General features: G+C 41.0%; 3 protein-coding genes and 1 long non-coding RNA gene across 10 annotated transcripts in view; 2 read left to right on the top strand and 2 right to left on the bottom strand.

Moving 5' to 3' along the window:
- The window catches only part of LOC113154871 (AMP deaminase 2), a 28,731-nt gene extending 24,768 nt beyond the window's left edge, over nt 1-3,963 (top strand). For all 5 annotated transcript variants that reach the window (XM_026349289.1, XM_026349287.1, XM_026349285.1 and 2 more), the window contains one exon: nt 83-3,963. In XM_026349289.1, coding sequence (XP_026205074.1) covers nt 83-298 — 216 coding nt within the window. In that variant the 3' untranslated portion in view covers nt 299-3,963. The remainder of the gene's footprint in view (nt 1-82) is intronic.
- Nucleotides 3,964-4,411: 448 nt separating this feature from the next.
- Nucleotides 4,412-10,184, bottom strand: eps8l3a (EPS8-like 3a). The gene is made up of 19 exons (XM_026349291.1): nt 8,748-10,184; nt 8,091-8,170; nt 7,926-7,999; nt 7,768-7,832; nt 7,523-7,681; nt 7,143-7,292; nt 6,998-7,062; nt 6,774-6,901; nt 6,540-6,685; nt 6,308-6,413; nt 6,124-6,197; nt 5,953-6,027; nt 5,726-5,871; nt 5,466-5,607; nt 5,305-5,348; nt 5,125-5,221; nt 4,898-5,002; nt 4,705-4,790; nt 4,412-4,627 (listed from the first exon to the last, which is right to left on the bottom strand). Exons 2-19 carry the CDS (start codon nt 8,153-8,155, stop codon nt 4,438-4,440), a joined length of 1,917 nt encoding a protein of 638 aa, XP_026205076.1. The 5' UTR covers nt 8,156-8,170; nt 8,748-10,184; the 3' UTR covers nt 4,412-4,437.
- On the top strand, nt 4,716-7,001 carry LOC113154875. 3 transcript variants are annotated; one of them, XR_003298071.1, is made up of 5 exons: nt 4,716-4,801; nt 4,906-5,053; nt 5,155-5,246; nt 6,525-6,667; nt 6,885-7,001. It is a non-coding gene; the product is annotated as an uncharacterized LOC113154875 (long non-coding RNA). The 3 variants fall into 3 exon arrangements; XR_003298072.1 differs by lacking the exon at nt 4,716-4,801 and having other exon boundaries at nt 4,944-5,035; XR_003298073.1 differs by lacking the exon at nt 4,716-4,801 and having other exon boundaries at nt 4,968-5,039.
- A 135-nt stretch (nt 10,185-10,319) lies between the features above and the next one.
- irf6 (interferon regulatory factor 6) lies at nt 10,320-14,859 on the bottom strand. Its single transcript, XM_026349292.2, has 8 exons — nt 14,606-14,859; nt 14,122-14,296; nt 13,321-13,516; nt 13,102-13,200; nt 12,711-12,977; nt 11,937-12,329; nt 11,695-11,813; nt 10,320-11,402 (listed from the first exon to the last, which is right to left on the bottom strand). Exons 2-8 carry the CDS (start codon nt 14,293-14,295, stop codon nt 11,172-11,174), a joined length of 1,479 nt encoding a protein of 492 aa, XP_026205077.1. The 5' UTR covers nt 14,296; nt 14,606-14,859; the 3' UTR covers nt 10,320-11,171.
- Nucleotides 14,860-19,192: the final 4,333 nt, after the last annotated feature.

The following is a 19,192-nucleotide window of genomic DNA, read 5'->3' as shown; positions in this document are numbered from 1 at the left end:
CATTGTGGGTTAGGGTTATGTTATTCTTTTGTATATAGCTCATATCTGAGCTTCCAATACATGTAGCTTTTTATAATTCTAGGCCAAAAGCTACTGGTTGGGTCCCAGTTATTCCAAGGAAGGTCCTGAGAGTAACGACATCCGGCGCACTAACGTTCCTGATATCCGTGTGGCATACCGCAGCGAGACCCTCTCTGAGGAGCTTAATCTCATCACTCATGCCGTGCGCACAGAAGAGCTGGACACTATTTATGAGGAGGACTCTCTGTCCATGGGTCCTCTGCCAGGAAGCCACTGAAAAGACAATCATTTTGTCTTGTGTTGTAAACCCCCATCCATGTGGTTCATTCAGCATGACACTGAAGGGATGTAGTGTAAGAGTAATTCTGCTGTTTGGGCTACTTACAGTATAAACACCACCATTCGTAACTACACAAGTTTGCTGCACACTGATAGCTACACAGGAACCAAAAAGCCAAGGATACAGAGGAGCCAGAGCACACTTCTTCTTCTGATTCATCCTAACTTCTTACTTTTAATGTATATTTTGTGTTTTCCCCAGCTTTTTTTTTATAGTCTCTCTTTCTTTGTCACATACTGAGACTCAGTCAGCATGAAGAAGGTTAGCAGGGTTACCCTGCAGCAAGTTTTTTGTGAATGAACAGCAGGGAAACATTAGAAGGACATGTTTTCCACACTGGAGACACTTTAGAACAATGTTCTCGTTATTTCTTAGTCCGCGTTTGACTTTGCATCTTGTCCTGCCAAAGCCGCCAAGTAATCACACAGATGTTGTTGTGTGGTATGTTTTTATCGCATTACTCAGCATGTAGTATCTCTGTAGTATTTACAAAAACCAGCACATTTAAACAGTAAATCTGTTTTAAATATTATTCTCTTCTCATTTTATAGTCATGCTGCTTATACATATAATCTTAATGCTACTATTCTTCATCTTGGTTATACAACCTTGTAATGAAGGAATACACATATAATATATTAATTATAATTCAGTGAGATTGTTGATGAAGGTGGGACTCAGTTCTGTTTTAGCCTTAAAGCGTGAGGAGACTAAATCAGAGTCCTAAAACAGGAGGGTAAAGCTGTCTGAATGCTGCAGTGTTGAACTTCACACGCAGTGTGGTTAATTTTTTTCTGTGATTTTGATCAGTTCACAAATGAACAGAAATCTAACACTTTATAACACTCAATGTAAAAGACAAAACAGACTTCCTGTGGTTGACTATAAACATTCCAGGAAACGGTGCGCTTTAACTGCAAATGGACGACGCTGATGTAAAAAAAACAAACAAACAAAAAAAACACAGAAACTGTAGAAAATATTTCCGGTTCGATGGTATAAAGGGGAATGTGAACTGTAGATTTTAACCACAGCAGTTAAATCTACAATTCATCCACATGTGTGAGCCGTATGTCTGGATTTAGCACTCGCTCCCAGCACCTTGAAGATATGGACCCTCCGTCCTTCCTTAGGACCCTGATCACTCTCATTCCTTTCCCGGTGAACAAACTAGAAAGTCATGGAGTTTTTTCCCTCTGCATGCAGCGCAATGTACATATGCACTAATCCAAGACTTCATAGTGCCTTTTCATTTTCTACAGTAGCTTTGGGTACCGCATGCCCACGTTTATCCAGACTGTTTCCATGTAAGAAGTTTTTCCTCTTTAGCATACAAATCAAGTGTTGTCTATTTTTCCTCAGTTACACACAGTAGGCCTCTATGCTGTTGGAATATCTTCGCCAGTGTAAATGAAACCACCTTGCTGCATGCTTGGTCTAAAAAAGCTTTTGCCTTTGTTTGAGGATGAAAGTTGCTTTGTTTCTAGTTCTTTGCTTATGAGTGCTTTTTGCATGCCTGCATGAAAAATGGAAGGCAGGAGAGAAGACGTTGTTTACAGCAAGCTGCAATGTAAAGCATCTTAAGTAAATCAGGGCTGCAGCTTCAGAGAGTCGGAAATCGGTTTGCACTGAATATTACAGCAAAAAGATTTAAACTCAGCATCGTTCACCATGTAGACACGAGCAGACCGTGCTGGGACATGGTTAAAACAGTTGCATGGTTCTTGTAGCATTTTTTAAACTTTCCCCAGATCTGATGAAAGCTGGGATCACATGCCTCAGATGTTCTTATTGTACACGCATCATGTTATCACACCACTCGGTCACTCCCATCAAACTGTGAGCATTCTTCTTAAAGCCAGACTTTAGTTACTGTCCAGTGAAATTCGATACCAAGACTGGATGGAAAGAATGAATCGGAAAATGTCAGCCTTTATTTGACGAATTTGCTTTATACGGCAGGCGATCCATCTTGTTAAGCAAGAGTGCAGTAGCTTCTAGGTGGGATGCACCTGAGTTGTGCGCTGAACATGGTGGACTTTGTGTGATCGTTGGATTTCATGTATAAAATGTATTTTTTTAAAGGTGATATACAGATAAGAAATTTTATATTCTCAATATGTTGATGTCAAGGTTTGTTCCTGTTGACCGTCGTGAATTAATATTATGTCATAAAAATAGTTTTGCCGTTTGTATTTGCTAATTAGACACAATATTTAGTGTCTGTTGTGCTTGTTTAACAGTTATTGTTTTCCTCCACTTTCATTTTGTTCCCAGTAATCCCTGTTTTTTTTAATATATCAGCAACATGCATGATAGAAAGGTACCTGATTTATACCTTGATACCTTATTTTAAAGCCAGAGGGCTCTGTAGTAGCCAGACAGACACAGAAACACACGCTTACATATACAACAACTAATCCTTATTCTGCATCAGTAGAACTGGCCTTTTGTGGTTTTGTTGGGTGCAAAGACTCATTTCAGCACACGCTGTCTGAAAACTTGTCTGTTTTTCCATCGGGGTGAACTACTGAGAGACTGTGATCCACATGCCTTGTCTTGACATCACTCGCCCACAGGCTGAAGCAGTGTATTCCTGTTTACTTACTGCAGCTTCGTTATTATTTGCTTTACATTAGCTTTAATGTTTGACAGCATCCTGTTGACTACTTTGTATGATGTTGGAAGATAAAGATGAGAATAGGTTGTTAATGACAGAGCGCGCTGCTGTGATATAACGTAGAATATGGAGTTTTCCATCCATTCAGCTTTACGACTGGTTGTTTACTGAACTTATTGTTTCCCATTCTTTTACAGTCACCACAGAGCCACGGCGGCCTACCTCACAAATACTATTCTCTGATTGTTGCACCTCTGTGTTGTTCTTAGCAAAGGCAGAGCTCAGACTTACAATTACTCTCACTGTTGACTAATTTACTGACTATATGTTGTCTATGAAATGGTGAAAAGTTCCCATTGTAACTCTGCATAGTGCAAGAATATTTAATCAGACTGTTTTGTCTGTAAAAAAAAATATATATATATATAGTTACTACTATAGAAAACAAAGTTCAAGTAACAAATCTTTCCATTTGAGAAGCTCTAACTAGAGAATTTTGATCATTTCCACTGAGATTAATCGATTATCGCATGATTATTTTGTTGTTAAAACATTTAAAGATACTATTGATTGATTGTCTCTCTCTCTCTCTCTTAGCTGTTTGGATCAGTCATTTGGATGCCAGCACAAAAACACAGTTATTCACAAACATTAATCAACATCACAGTTCACTATTAATAAACATATGTATGAATATTTTTTATCGTTGAGTCATTCAACTAAAATAATTCCTCTATACTAACTTCACAGTGCATTTATTACAAATACTGATGTTTGAATTTAGTTCATACTCTTCTCAGTGTCTTTGCTTTTGTACCATCTTGCCACTTTAAAAGGTTTTTTTTTGTTTAAATCCTGCCTAACTTTGTGTCCATTGATCTGTAGCCATTTTACTGCCTGAGATAGACTGTCATTGTTTTACAGATATGTTTATGATGAAATTCATGTGTAATGTCTGAACAACAAAATAAAGCATGTTTATTCACTGAATCATTGCATCGTGCTGAACACAGCTTTTATTTACAGGTTTTAAGTGCATAGATCAGGCCCCAGACTTCACAGTGTCATACTCAGACATACAGTAGAGTAGAGTTAGACATCATTTGCTTTTATTCACATGTAATTGTTAAACATGCTGATCTGAGTGATACCAGACAACTAAACTTATTTACATTTCAAAGAGCATTTATGTTATTTGGTACAATATTTAGCACATTTCTTATGACTGTGACAAAATGTTTTTGAAACGACTGCATGCTATGATACATATTCCCTGTTGTGTTAAACTTAATCTCACCTTATTACTTAACGTTTACTGAAAGCTAACAGCGTCTAACCACTGGTGACCTGTGTCCATGACTTTCAACGTCCTCTTCCTGGTCTCACTTAAATGGCAGCCTGCACACAAAACAAACAGAAGAGTGTGTGTGTGTGTGTGTGTTTACACCAACAGTTATCAGAGTGATAGTGGACAGTGGACACAAATGAAGCTGCACTGTGGTCTGTCACTTACAGCCATGGAAGACTTGACAGCTTGTAACTGGAAGAAGACTCGTCCTCCCTCCTCCGGACACACGGACTTCAGTTCCTCTCTGGTCATGCCCAGGAGCATAGAGCCACTCAGCACGCCCAGGCAGCGCACGGTGCTGCAAGAGATGAGCAACACTAACCGTCAGTAACCAGTGGGCGTCATTCTAGCAGGGAAAGCGTTAAATGTACTTACATTTTGCTAAAGCCCTTGTCTTCCAGCCAGGCTTTCACCTCTGCAGGCTTGGACTTCTTCGTCAGGACAGGAGAACCCACATCTTCCTATGAAAAAGGTTTACAGACGGATATTACTACTATTTAGTTACACTATCTGCCTTAATATACAGTGTTACAGAGCGAATGATAAAGTTGAAATGAGAATGTCACACCTCGTTAGATTCTTCGTCATGATCATCCAGGACATTATTGGGTACGTAGCCCTCCTCTCCCCTGCTGTTCCTCACTTTCCACCACTGCTTTGACGTGTCCAGCAGCTGTGCACAGAGAAAACACAGTGTTCAAGAACTGTGAGTAAGTAATCACTGGTAAGTACTAAGTAAGTACTGATGAGGAGTAAGTACACCAAGAGTACTTGGTCTATGTTATTAATACTGACCTCAATTATTTCTCCTTTTCTGATGGTGAGCTCTCTTTGGTTCCTTGAAATAAAGTCCTGTGAAACTCTCATGCGACGAGGTTTTGACTCACCTGAGCTGAAAGAATAGAAAAACAGGAAATGTAAGTTTGAGCTTTACAGTGTTCACATTCTGCTGAATTTCTCTGTGTGTGATCATACCGTGCTTTCTGTGGAGAAGGGGCTGGTTTCCATTTATCCGAACCCTGCAAAGAAAAACCACTTTGTTTTTCTTCACTTCTTCCTCAACCTGAGCTAGAATTAAGAGCGTTGTACTGCTTACAAACGTCCTTTACATCTGTGCTGATGTTAAACTGATTTACCTGGTTGGGTGCAGGTTGTGCGATCTGTCTGCTCTGAGGTTTACTGAACGTAGATGCTTCAGTTACATCCGGGGGTTGCCACCCATCAAAGAACACGGGTGTGTATGTTGGGATGTCCTCATCATCCTCAGGCCACTGGGTACTGGTGACATTGTCAAAGTCCGAACTGATTATATTCTACTATACTACACTGCGTCGCATTCACACAGCAGCTCACTGCTGATCTACTGCAGATAGTAAGTAGGTGTTCAGTGTCTCACCTGGGGATGTTCCAGGCGTCTCCCAGAGACTGCCACAGCTGATCCTCCTCTGCGGTGGCCTCTTCACTCATGAGACGGATACTCAGTGGCGTCAGCAGCGGCGCCACAATGGTCTGAGGCAGATCGTCAGGACAGTGAGAAATCACCTGGGGAGGAAAGAAGAAATACGTGTTGAAGTTATTCTAAATTGCTAACATTAAAAATGAATGAGCAACAAACTGACTTACAAATCTTAATGTGGAGAAGAGGGAGTGCACAAATTCAGGAGCACTGGGATTGCTGATCTTTCCTTTGAGCTCCCCCTGTTAAAATGAGCGAATCACATTTTCATTCACACGTCTCGTCACGAGCAGCGCCGACCACGATGAAAGCATAGAAATATGATTGAGGACACATACCAGCAGGTTGAAAGCATATTTGATCTTGTGGAGACAACCTGAAAAGTCCTCTGTAGAAGGCATGCCCTCCATGGCTTGAAAAAATATATATTATACGAGAAGAAACTTTTTTGTATCACTGTTCATAGACGATATTAAATATACTGTCATTTAGATCCAGCCTTCACTTGCTTCATTGAATTACCTTTTCCTTTTTTCATTTTCTTCTTCTTCTTTGCATTTTTCGCCACTACTGCAGCTACTTGTCCCGCAAAGATTTCAATGTCACCTAAAGTATGATTCAGGAGATCCTGAAAGAAAGAAAAGAACAAGTCTGTATTCTGCTTTTCCTGCATGTGTCCAAACATGATTCCTGCAAAACGTGTAGCAGATCTCACACAGTTTGCACATATTCCTTTCAGGCGGAGGCCACTCACCACGTTCCTGTCCAGCTCTGTGTACGGACGTGTTGGAGGCATCATGTCTTCTTCAGCGGTGAAGAACTGTGGCGATGGTGCCTCCTGTCTGGGTGTTGAAGCCTCGTCCTCGTCCTCCTCCTCCTCAGGTAAAAACATTTCTTCTTCTATATTTCCAATCAGAAAAATGATGAAAGGTTTGTACTGATTTTGAACCCATCATTAATAATCAGTTGCGTGCGTCCTTTCACTCACCGTAGTCAGGAGCAGCCCAGTGGGGTCCTGCATGAACCTGCTGAGGCTTCTGCTCTGTAGGTTTAGGGGTTGCTTCAGCATTAACGTAGTGTTTCACGCCTTTGTTTGCAGGTACATCTCCTGCATTTCTGCTTCGAAAGGAGGCTCAGTCAGTAAAGGTTCAATTCTGCCACATGTCATCAAGTCTGCCACATGTGCTCGGTCATTTTACTGCAGGTTCTCACCTGGTGCCTGGATCTTCAGTCTTGCGTGACAGAGCTCGTGAGAGATCCTTTTCAACGTAATCAGCCTGTAAACAAGAGGAAAACATTCATTCATTTGTTTCTCATGTCAGCCATGCTGCAGATAATACCATGAGCTGCTTCTCACCCTGACATCCTCACACTGGAACATGAAGATGGTTGTGGTCTTTTTTCTCTTGGGCTTTACCGACAATGTGAGCAGCGAGTTGAACACTCCAGCGTTCAGCACGGCCTTTAGCTCCAGGACGTCACTCAGAGCCATGGACTCCAGCTCCTCCTGAAAAAGCACAGCACCTGTTACTGTAACATGCATTTTAATATTATCACTTTGTTGACATTTGCAAGTTGAAGATTAGAGTCATGGCGGTTAGGTGGTTTAGTCTTTAAGATGAAACAGATCTTAATTGGATTTTGAAGAGGCCCTACAGCCGTTAAAGGGGAACTTGTTTGATTCACCTTTCTACCCCGTGTCCACACACAATCTGTAAGAGACCTAATGTGGTTCACCTTGGTTTCGATGTCTGTAAGCAGCAGGTTGGCACCGCGCACCTGCAGCAGCATGTTCTGACCCCACACTCGACCCATCTCGTCGAGCAGCTTCAGCCGTTCCACACAATCATCGACGCTTCTCAACTCCTTCCCATCCAAGTCGCAGCTGAACAAGTGCTGTAACACAGGGGCAGGAAAAACATTAAACATGACGCGGCTCAGAACGGGTCACGTTAGTGTGGACAGAGATAATTCAAAGATACCTCCACTCTGTACTGAAATTTGTCCATCATCTTGTTGATCGAGGCTGCGTACTCCTTCCTCTGCACTGTTGCAACACAAAGCATCATTTAAAAGAAAGATACAAAAAACTGATCAGACGTAGAAATGTGCGATGTTAAATACGTGCGTATTAACTTACAGTAAATTGACTTTGCACTGGGCCTCGACAGGCTTGACAGCTGTGATGACACTTCATCCATAGTGGAATAACCACTGTCAAGAAAAATGCAAACAATGTAAAATCCACTTACAGATGGGTGAAAGATTGAAATCAATCAGTCAGATAAAACTGTGAATGACATACTTAGACTGCATCGATCCTGCATAGCTGCTGGTGTCATTTCCAAAGGGACTGTCACTCCTGAACATTGTGGCCTGACACACCTGCAGTATCAAACGTCACATGTTTTCAGCCTGAGCACAATCTGCAGCTACAGCAAATCAGATGTTTTGGTTCCTTGTGCTGTCAGACTTTATTCGAAGCTGACTGAGGCTTAAAGCCTCAAGGTGAGTCTGAGAAATCTTTGGATGTGAGTCACTGAATTAATCTCTTACTGATTAGCAGCAAAGTAATAAAAGGATCTTCGTGCTCTTTGGTCGCCTAGAAACGCAGCACTGTGATCGGCGTAACAACAACTTTGTGATTGTTCTGTCAGAATATTCAGAGCTTTCATTTTTCAAAGACAGGTTTGCTGAAACCTTGTGTAACATAACAGTGGCAAATGACATGTGGATACAATAAAACTACAAACTCAACTAGTTCAAGCACAAATAAATGTGACTGGTATAGAATATTATACAAGTTTATCTGACTTAAACATATCCTGAGGTAAGTTTTACCATAAGTAATGTGGGAAATTGTCAAATGACTTGCTACGGCTCAGCACCCCTTCACTACAGATTACTATACAAACTAATAGGAAATTCAGTTTCTAGTTGATCTATTGTCAGAGGCTCTCACCTTGGATGTCCGGCAGTTGAAAGCTGGTGTTCCTTCCTTCTGAATTATTAATGTTGTAGAGCAAATAAAAGAAATATTTTAGTCCCGTACCTCCGTCAGCGACATGATACACCCAAGACTTCCTCATAAAGGTGAAGGTCAGAGTCCACTGCTGGTAGCAAAATGATGTGTATGATACTGCGTGCGGCATCCTATGGGAGCAAAGGTTACCAGATATGGAGGAAATTGCTTTAGCCTGGAATAGATCTACGTTTTTAGAGACTATCAGTGACGACTTTTGTGCCCGATTATTTTTACATTTGTGAATATTGAGTCGCTATGTTGTGACTTTAATTTCCTTCCTGGTGTAAAACAAAACAAAACAAAACACATTAAAAAAACTGCCACAGACAATTGCCAACAAGTTACATAATAGTGAATTGGACATAATCTAGATGTAATTTCTGCTCATTTCGAGTCCTGATAATAACTCCTCAGGGTCATGATTTGGAAAACTCCCTTCATGTTATGATTCAGACTCTCCAAAGGCAGCGTGAACAGGAAAGTTCACCAATGTTTGTCTGATTGTTGATTCTATCAGTGAACGTCTTTGTTCGTTGTTTGATTAAACCACCACAAGTGTCAGGCCACTTGACTGACTGGCTCCACAATAAAACCACCACCCATCTGGGTTTTATGTCAACTGAGGAGAAAATCCCACTGATAAACATTAACTAGAACAAATTCTTTATGTACTGAACACGTGGTAAACACAATAAATTAAGTGGCAGCATGAAAAAAGATTCAATAGATGTAAAGGGTCGTTCACCACACTTTTATTTTTTGATTTTCTAGACATTTTATTGTTCCTCAACTCCTCCATTGTGTTCTTTTTTAAACAAAAAGAAAGTTATGACTACTATGTCCTGGTATTATTTCTGTTACCTTAGCATTTACTATAACTAACTTAACAGAATACAACTCTAGAGTGTGAAGAGTATTTAAGGAATTTCTCAATCATCATAAAAATGACATTCAATTAAAAATACAAAGCTAGAATACAGTAAAATGTTGAATAGCGCAACACTAATAACACAGTAAAGAATAAAAACAAAGTAGAGAGACAATAAAGTGCGTGTGTGCGACATGTGTGCAAGAATTAAAGGTGACAATGATATTTAAGGATCCGGTGTCTTTAAGCTGTAGACAAATCGATATTTAGCTAAATGTGAAATTTGAGATTGCTGTGTGCAGTGATGCAAGTTGTGGAGTCTGATGGCAGCAGGGACAAAGAGCTGCTGCTAACATACTATATAGTCAATTTGGACATTTAGCACGTGGATCTCTACCGATGTTGACACTAGACTAAAACACATAACATTATTAGTCTACTGATCCAAGGCTTTACCCTGTTCAGCTTAACCACTAGATGTCAACACTACAGAGCTAGAGTCAACAGCTTATCAGCTTTTTAAAAAGGTATGAGGAAACTAAACCTGACTAGAAACTAGTTTTGCATGGTCCACTACAGTTTTAGTCTCGTTGCCCAGAAAAATCTGTTGTATGTGGAAAATGAATGAATGAATGAATACATTTATTTTGGCTTTTTTATTGATAAAATACAACTGTGGGGTAAATGCAGACACTCGACTAGCCATTTGATGTTATTTAGCACCCCAGAGTGCAGTGACCTCCACATGAAAATAGACTGAGATAGCTTAATGTGGTCCAGTAAAATGGCTGCCTGGATACAACACATGGCTTAAAATCACAGATATGAACACAAAGATATCATACAGTATAAACGGCAAAATAAAAAGACGGAAGACTAAACTGCAGACTAGATGACCAGCAAATAGATACTTGAAAAAAAGACTTTATATCAGTCATCTTTTAATTACATGTGCACATCAGGAAAGGGGACGTCACACAAGAATGGCAGAAAGATGTATCTATCCATCCTTTAATTCACATTTGCCTACATTTTTCCAAATTTCTATTTGATGTTGGATACAATTCTCCAAAATATATAAAACATCAAAAGATAAAAGGGACTCTGCCCTTTTTTATACATGATGAGGAAAGTTTAGTAGTCACTGACCCATTTTGGATAAATAAGGCACAGGGAGATTTCTGTAACTCATTAACTATGTTAAATGTTGCCTTGCAGCAAGCAGGACTTTGGCCCATGCAGTCACCACATCTGTCCACAAAAAGCAGAGTAAAGCAAGAGCACGGCTACAATAGACACACAAGCATCATCACAGCACAGACACACGAGAGAAAAGCTAAAAAAGAAGCAAATTAATCCTACAGTATAATGTCCACACTTCTAATATTATTACACTGAAGTACTTTGTCGCTAAGAGTGGCTAATTCTCAGTAGCAGTGTGAAACATACAGAGATATGTTATAAAGTGTATTCACAGCGTCACAGTAGCTGCTTCACTGTGTCTGCAGAGCCTGGACGATGTTAATGCCTGGGCCTGGGGGCAAGGCCCAGCCGTCCTGGCCCTGGTGGGTCTGCAGCAGACAGTACAGCTGCTTAAGGTGGGTCACTATGTTGTCTTTGATATCTGGAATTGAAATCTGCAGGCGAACGCTGCCGCTATCAAAGGATCGCGTGTTGTCTCCTGTAAACATCTCGCTTATCATACGAGCCACCACAGGGATGACCTGCAGGACAGAGGAGGGACAGAGGACCAATATAACTCACAGCAAGAGACTGAAATGAAATTAAATATAGAAATAAACGGTGTTTGTACCTCAGTATACCTTTTTAATTCACATGGTGAAATAGGGGCATTAATTACAGTCCAGAGATTAATCAGCTGACAGAATATTCATCTAAATGATCTTGATTAACATCTTAAGAGATAATGTTTGCTGATGAACTGAAAAGTCTAACGTCTGCTTCACTCTATTGTCCCTTAATAATCTTGGGAAGATTAGGACACATATTTCTCACCTGAACCATGATAAGCTTCCTCTCCCTGGGCTTTCCATCAGGCCACTCCTCTCCAAAACACAGGTTGATTTCAAACTGAGGGGGTTCTGGTGTCTGGCCGCGCTGGTGCGCTATCACACCTGCATGGCACACACAGATGTTAATCAGAAGGAAATGCCGCAACTAAGTTATTTCATCTCTGCAAAGACAATCATCATCTCATTCTACTAATTGACAAACAGTACAGTGGAAATCCCACTGACCACTGAGAAAAGACTCCAGGCAGAAGAGCTTGACCTTCCTCTGGCGCTCTATAAGATTTGGTGCAGCTGAATTTGGAGCACAGGGACCAGACCAGTACACCTTACACTGGCAGAGACGAATTGCATAGATATCGTGGCCATTGACCTCCAGGATTAGACCTCTGTCCATCACATCCAGCAGACGATTTGTGAAGACCCTCTGCTTGTCGTTGGTGATGTGCTCGGTGGTTGGAAAACGTAACTGCTCCAGGCTCACTGGCCCAAACAGTTCTTCCTGGTTGACCATGGGGCCGAGGTCTCCGTAGAAGAGCCTGCAGCCCTGTGGGTTACTGACAGTCAAGGTGGGACACATTTCCTTCCCTCTGTACTGGAACTGGACCTCCAGGTCCGTCACTGGGTCACAGTCAAGCGTAGATACACGTTAGAACCACGTATTATGTGCATTACTGAAATTTGTCTTCAAAAAGGGACAGTTCACACAAAAACGTTGAAATTCAAACCAAATTACACTGATGTACCTGAAGTAATCAAAGCTTCTGAGAGGTTAAGTGTACTTTAAGAGTCATAATCTAATATTATATCATTTTAGTTTCTCTCTCTTTAAAACACACTCAGTAAGCCAAACTGTGCTGTGTTCCTTCATAATAATAAGCACAGGGACTGTAGCTTATTGTGACTTGATCCCACAATAATTGTTGATGTAAATACTCACTAGAGCACCACATGCACTGCAGGAAACAGTCGCCAGTAGTAGTAGCAGTGGGACACACTTACTCGGGAGGGAACTGATCCACATTTCTGGAGATGCAAACATGGCGTCGGGTAGAGAAGGGGGCTGCATGGATTGGTCAGGCAGAGGCGCAGGAGGCATGTCAGCCAGCGGTGTGGGGTCCATCTCCACATCAGCGGGCTCTTCTTTAGGCCAGATTTTGACTGGTTCCTCTTTGGGCCATACCTCATTTGAAGGGGGACAACTTGGAGGCTGCACAGATGAGTCTGAGCCCATAGGGGACCACATAATAAGAGGGGAAGGACTGGTGCCTAAAATAGGAAAGGGAGAAGAATCAAGTGCGATTGTTGCTGACTGCAATCAAACCCTATTCCTTTGCTTTGCCTTTTTCAAAGCTGTACTGCTAGGACATTAATACGAGGAGAAGTCATTCACCATTGTTCGGGTATGGAGGGAGAGACTCAGGTGTATCTGGAATATCTTCCTCACCGCCATCTTCATCATGTGGAGTCCAAGAGCCAGCATCTGAGGAGCCTGTGTGGCGAGAAACAGCATTAAAAGATGATAAATGTTGTAAAGTTAAAGCTGTTTATTAAAGATTCGCTGAGAATATTAAGAAATTCAATCATATTAAAAAGAACAACTCTCGTTTGCCTTGGTTACTGAGAGGCTGCGGGATGTCACAGACGTCATAGATCTTCAAAGGGTTCATGGGGACCTCTTTGGTGCCATCGTAGACGAGGTTGAATTCCCGGCTTTTGTTCAGGGCACATCGAAGTTGAGCTTTCCACTTTGCAGGATCGGGTTCATCGACTCCCTCCTGGAACTTCCCGGTCTCCACAGCCCATGCCTTGCAGGCAGAGGTATCAATATCACAGGCTCAATACAGGATCTGTACATTTTTATGATTTTACAGTTGATGATTCACGATTTTGGGTTCGTATCATTTATTCAAGATCCTGGAACATGAAGTTTTCACTGTTACTGACTGTTATGAACCATAAAATATATTTACAGCTATGCAAAGTGGAAGGAGAAAACTGGTGTTTCAGAACCAGGCTTCCTCTTTTCTGTGAATCTTTATTTCATTTTCTCATTTAGTTTTCTAAAAAGGTACAAGAACACAAAACCAAAGAAGACTGAATGTGCTCATCAGTCAAACTCCTGCAAACAACTTTACTAAGATCTGCTGCCTCCTGCTAGAAGCCGCAGACAGACCTTATGTAACTGGGTTGCAAAACCAGATGTTGCTCCAGAGGTTAAAAATCTACAGATTATGCTACAGAACTGATCATTTTCTAAAAGACATTAATGCGCAAAACTCGAGCTTAAAGCGGGATGAAGCAGTGTGGACTACAACATATGGATGTCTATGGGGCAGTGCCGGAGGTGCATGTTCCAGATAAACTTTACTCTCAGTTTGTCATCATGGCATCTGTTACGCACACTCTTCACCTTAAATATGGTGTCTTCGTCCTCATGCTGCGGTGTGTGCCGGGTGGCGTGTTTCCATGGGATCCTGAAGCGCATGGCGTCACGGTCGAGCCACACCAGACCCGGATATCGCCCGCTGTCCACCTGAGCGACCAGCCAGGGCTTCAGGCGAACACGTCGAGGGGTGACCGACATCCTGGCCGACAAAGAGAACACAAACCAGTCAGTCCTGAACCACTTCCCCGACTGTCAGGGACACTGACGCCTCTCAATGACGAGCCACACTGCAGCTGTGTTCACCCAGATCCTGCGCGTCCGGATCGTCCAAACATTTCAGAGCTGCGCGCCTGCTCTTTGACAGGCGGTGTTCAGAGTGAACATCCTACTGTTTGCGCACTGGGGCCTTAAAACAGGCCACCGTGTCTCTGAAGCTGAGAACTGCACTGAGCTCCAAAACCAGAAATCCAACACAGTCTCCAAACGCGAAACTAGACGACACACATACCTGTGGCGAACCAGGAAGTTGGAGAGGTCTTCCCTCTTGGGCCTGCTCACAAAAAAAAAAAAACGGAATAAAACCCTGTTTCCTCTGCAAATCTAAAAAAAGAGACTCCCTCTAACCAGGGATCATCGCTAATCACGTCGACGGAGCTGACTGATAACAACAACAAGAGAAAGGTTCATGTCGGACAACAGTGAAGAACTAATGTTTTTCCCTCGCTGGGCCCTTCCCCTCTCCTCACCGAAACTCAGGTACGGCCGTGACGTCACGCCGGCGACACACCTTTTCTGAGCAGCTGGAGGATTACTTACAAACACGTGGGCGCTATTTTTGAGATTTGAATTGAGCTCGTGTGTGTGTGTGTGTGTGTGTGTGTATTTACACACAGACATTAACATATGAACCATAAGAAACTCCGGATCATGAGTGGTTTATCCTCTGATTCAGAACATTTGTATTGTGTCTCTGTATGTTTTCAGATCACTCATATTATATCATAACCTATGTTTTAATTTTATGTTTATTTTATCTAAATATATCTAGATGGTTTTGTGCAATTTTAAATGTTTTATATGTAGGGAAAGTAATAAAAACCGTAGGGGTTTCATATAAATGGTCTGGACTTACTTATCTCTAAACTGAAACTACAGTGTAGTTTAGTTCCTACACTAACAAACACTTATCATTTTTATGTCTGACAGGCAGAGCGGATGTCTCCGTACAAAAGAACAATAGATTCACTATGAAGTGGCACAAAACAGGTGGACGGTTGATCAGGATGCTGTCACTAATTGGAGCCAAAACAGTCCAACAATAACAAACCACACCCTGAAACTAGTCGTGATTTACAGTGTGTGTGTGTGTCGGCCATCCAGACGCACACCGTTCCCTTTAAGCTTCCTGGTTGCTGTTTAATATGCATTATGAGCTGGATAATGTGCTTGTTGCCACACATATTTGGTGCAAATTCATGCATGTTGGCATCATGGGGATGAAAATAGATGGTGGTACAGGCCCATGTTGGCTGGGTGTGCTGGTTTGATTTGGACCAACGTTAGACCATTTGGTGCCATTCAGCTGTGGCATCACATCAGGTAATGTTTTTTTAATTTTAAGACATTATTTGTGACATCACAAACATTTTTGGTGCTAACTCCAGCCTAATAAGCGACTTAAAGAAACGTGAAAGAGAACAGGCATCATGGTGAAACGGTAAATGGTCTCCACCTGTATAGCCCTTTTCTACCTAACTAGAACTCAGAGCACTTTTACACTGCTTCTCAATCACACACACAAACGTGGCAGAGCTGCCGTGCAGCTGACCTGACTCACCAGGGGCAACTTGGGGATCAGTATCTTGCCCAAGGACACTTCCATAGGTGACATTAGGAGCCAGGAATCAAATTAGTCCCTTAAGTAGGAGACAGCTTGTTTTAAGCAACTGAACCTTCATTCTGAACTATAAATTCAGAATTCAGGTTTTTTTAATGCAATGCAAAAAACAACAATGCGTCTCAGTACAGTTATAACCCTGAAGTTTTGAACACTTCACTGTTCAAGTGTTTCTCTGACCCTCCAGCTCACCTGGTTTAACTTCAGCATCTGAAGTGATGGTGGCACGATTTATATTTTGTGACTTATTTAAAAAAGTTGATTTGAACATCTTCACATCTGTGATGTTACAAAAGCAGCCACATTTTCTTAATTTTATTTCATCGTTTGCACAAATGGACCAAACGCAGAGAGACGAGATCAGGGAAGACACACTTTGATTTGGTTGTAACATTTTTCAGCCAGTAGATGTCAGCTTAGCGTCAGCTCTTTGACACTTCCATCCCTGCATCACCACAGCGTGTCCAACACTCTCAAAAGCCTCTGGTAGAGTTTCCACAGCTTTGTGCCTTTTCAAACACAGACAGAAAGATGAACCAGTTTGTTCAAACAGTCCTGCTCAAATACGTTGGCTTTATTGATAGACATGAAACAGAACTGGTGGAAACCTAAAGTACACGCAAACAAATACATCTACACGTTTTTTAAAACAGCATTGTGCAATCTGTGATTAGAATGATCTTTATGATTATTGCAATTTAGTTAATTAATTAATTAATTATGAAATTATTTTTTGTAGTAGTTTTGGCTTTTTCAGTAAGTACGATCATTCATACCAGCAGCCTCAACACAGACTACTTGTAAATTATTAAGGGGAAATGTGAAAAGAGAAGCTTCTTGGAAATGCAAAAGGATTTGCTTGGCAATTTCCTTGACCATCTCCACGTGCACAAAGACAACAAGTGGAGCCGTGACAAAGAGCAAATGCAAGAGAAGCTATGTCACCTGAAATCCCTGCTGAGTTATATTAGCACGCTCGAATCTCAGGTGACAAACGTGAACACACTCACCCTTAGACAGGTGCCGGACTTGAGGTATTAGATAGCTGCCTGCAGGTGGAGCCCCGTGTGTCTGAGAGCTACCTGTTGCTTCACTATCAAATGAAAGCAGCTGTCATTATACTTCTGACTTACCCTCAGCCCACGATACATTTCTGACACTGTAAGCAATTTGTATTAATCCGCTTTTTTAATTAAACTCAGTATCACAATGGCCTCTGTTAATTATTTTCATACTGTATTATTCAGTACATGATAAACATTATGACAGTCATCTTCCCAGAGGGAAGATACCTATTCAAATTTTCAAACTAAATAAAGAGAAACAAATGAATGCAAATGTGAGTGTGCACGCTGAAACTGATTTTTGTAAGGTTTATTGCAACTAACGCGACCCAAAGCCTCTCTCTGCTCTCTCTCTATACCTGAAGCTAAAGCACTTCCAGAGGGGTGAGGACAGAGTGCAGCGTGTGTGCTGCTGTACATGTACCTAACATATCTTATTCACTATTCATGGCAGAGACCTATTGTTATTGTTAATGCTTTCTTGTATGCATGTGTGCATGGACATATTAGGGCTATTTATGTCGTCCAGTGAGCTTCAGTAATGGACAGTGGTGCAGCAGTGAGTGGGCAGACACCTCCCTGTCCCTGACACACTCAGTTTTTAACAGTTTAAGAGTTACAAAAACTGATTTTCTTAATGACTTTGAACTCAACACTTTAATTGAAAGATTGCATCTCTCCTCTGCTGCAGATGAGAACAGAACCATTAGCAGTTAATACTTGTTGCATTTCATTTTCTTTCACCAAGATTTACTAGAAGACACAGAACCAGCACCGTGTGTGGAACCAAAGAGTGAATATCTGCAAGTTTGTGTTTCGCTTGTGTTTACTAAAACAATAAATAAAATAATAAAATTCCTTTCCATGTCAGCAGTGAAAGATAAATAGATTGTGCAACATCCTGTACACATTCTTACAAAGAATGATATTTGGTTCAGATATGATCTGTAGTTTCATTTACATTTACAACTAATTCATATGTCATCATAAGGGAATGCTAAATATTTACTGTCTTTCCATCTTCATTTCCTCTTACTTTAGTGTCTGTAGATGTGTAATATACATTGGAACACGGATGAGGAACAGTGTGTGTGTGTGTGTGTGTGTGTGTGCTGCCATAGGCTGCCACATTTAAATAAAATATAATAAGATGATAATAATATAAAATAAAATAATTCACCACTCAAAAACCGAGTACAGGTGGGATTAAGAAACCAAATCATTAAGTCTAAAAATAACCAACGAGCTCTTGACACGCTGCTCGTGTTTAGTTATATCCAGGATAGAGCTGAGCCGTAAGGCAGGTGACACGCTAAAGGCTCTTCCCAGCACATTCTTCACATTTTAGCCAGCATCACTTAGCGTGGTGAATTCCAGCCCAGGACAGAGGAACCTGATGGACCAGTCTGGTTTAACTCCAGGACAACTGGGGTTAAAGCACGGCAGACAGAGCCGTACCTAAGACAAAAAAAAAAAAAAAAAAACACTGACTGGTTTTCTTTAAAATTTGTTATTGTGTAACTGAAAGCATGAGGTCAAAACCACTTCCTCAACTACAATCTGTGAATATTTGTCATCCTACATTTAATATTAATATGGAAACAGCTGGCCTTATTGAATTATTATGACGTTAGTGACATTCAGCCAGAGGTGAGAGAAGTACTAGAAACAAGTATTGTATGACAAATGTACTAACAGTGTACTACACGTTATGCAGCACAGGCCTACTTATATAGAATTAAACACAGTATTCTTATTTACTGTAACTTAATTTTCTTCTAATGAATGCATGGTCATCTTATCAACACCTTGTGCAAATACATGAACATTATACTTGAATGAAATGAATGAAACAGAAAGTTAAAGTCACTAAAACACTGTACTGGTATCAAAGTATTAAGACAAAAGTAATAATGAGTAAATGTACTCAGCGTCTTTCTAGGACTAGTATTAAGTTTGCGAATCAGCTCAGGATTTTCCACCATCCTTAGGTCAATATTGGAATACATGGACTACTTAAATGATAACACAGATTTGTAATAAACACGAATTCATGACGTTTCCTCCTTAATTAATCACTAACTGAGCAAATACTCCGAAAATAAATATCACACACTTGCTGATATTATAAGAC

This window comes from Anabas testudineus, chromosome 5 (assembly GCF_900324465.2).
Source record: "Anabas testudineus chromosome 5, fAnaTes1.2, whole genome shotgun sequence".
NCBI lineage: Eukaryota > Metazoa > Chordata > Actinopteri > Anabantiformes > Anabantidae > Anabas > Anabas testudineus.
Note: the sequence above shows the minus strand (reverse complement) of the source record. Positions and strands in the feature narration are given on the sequence as shown.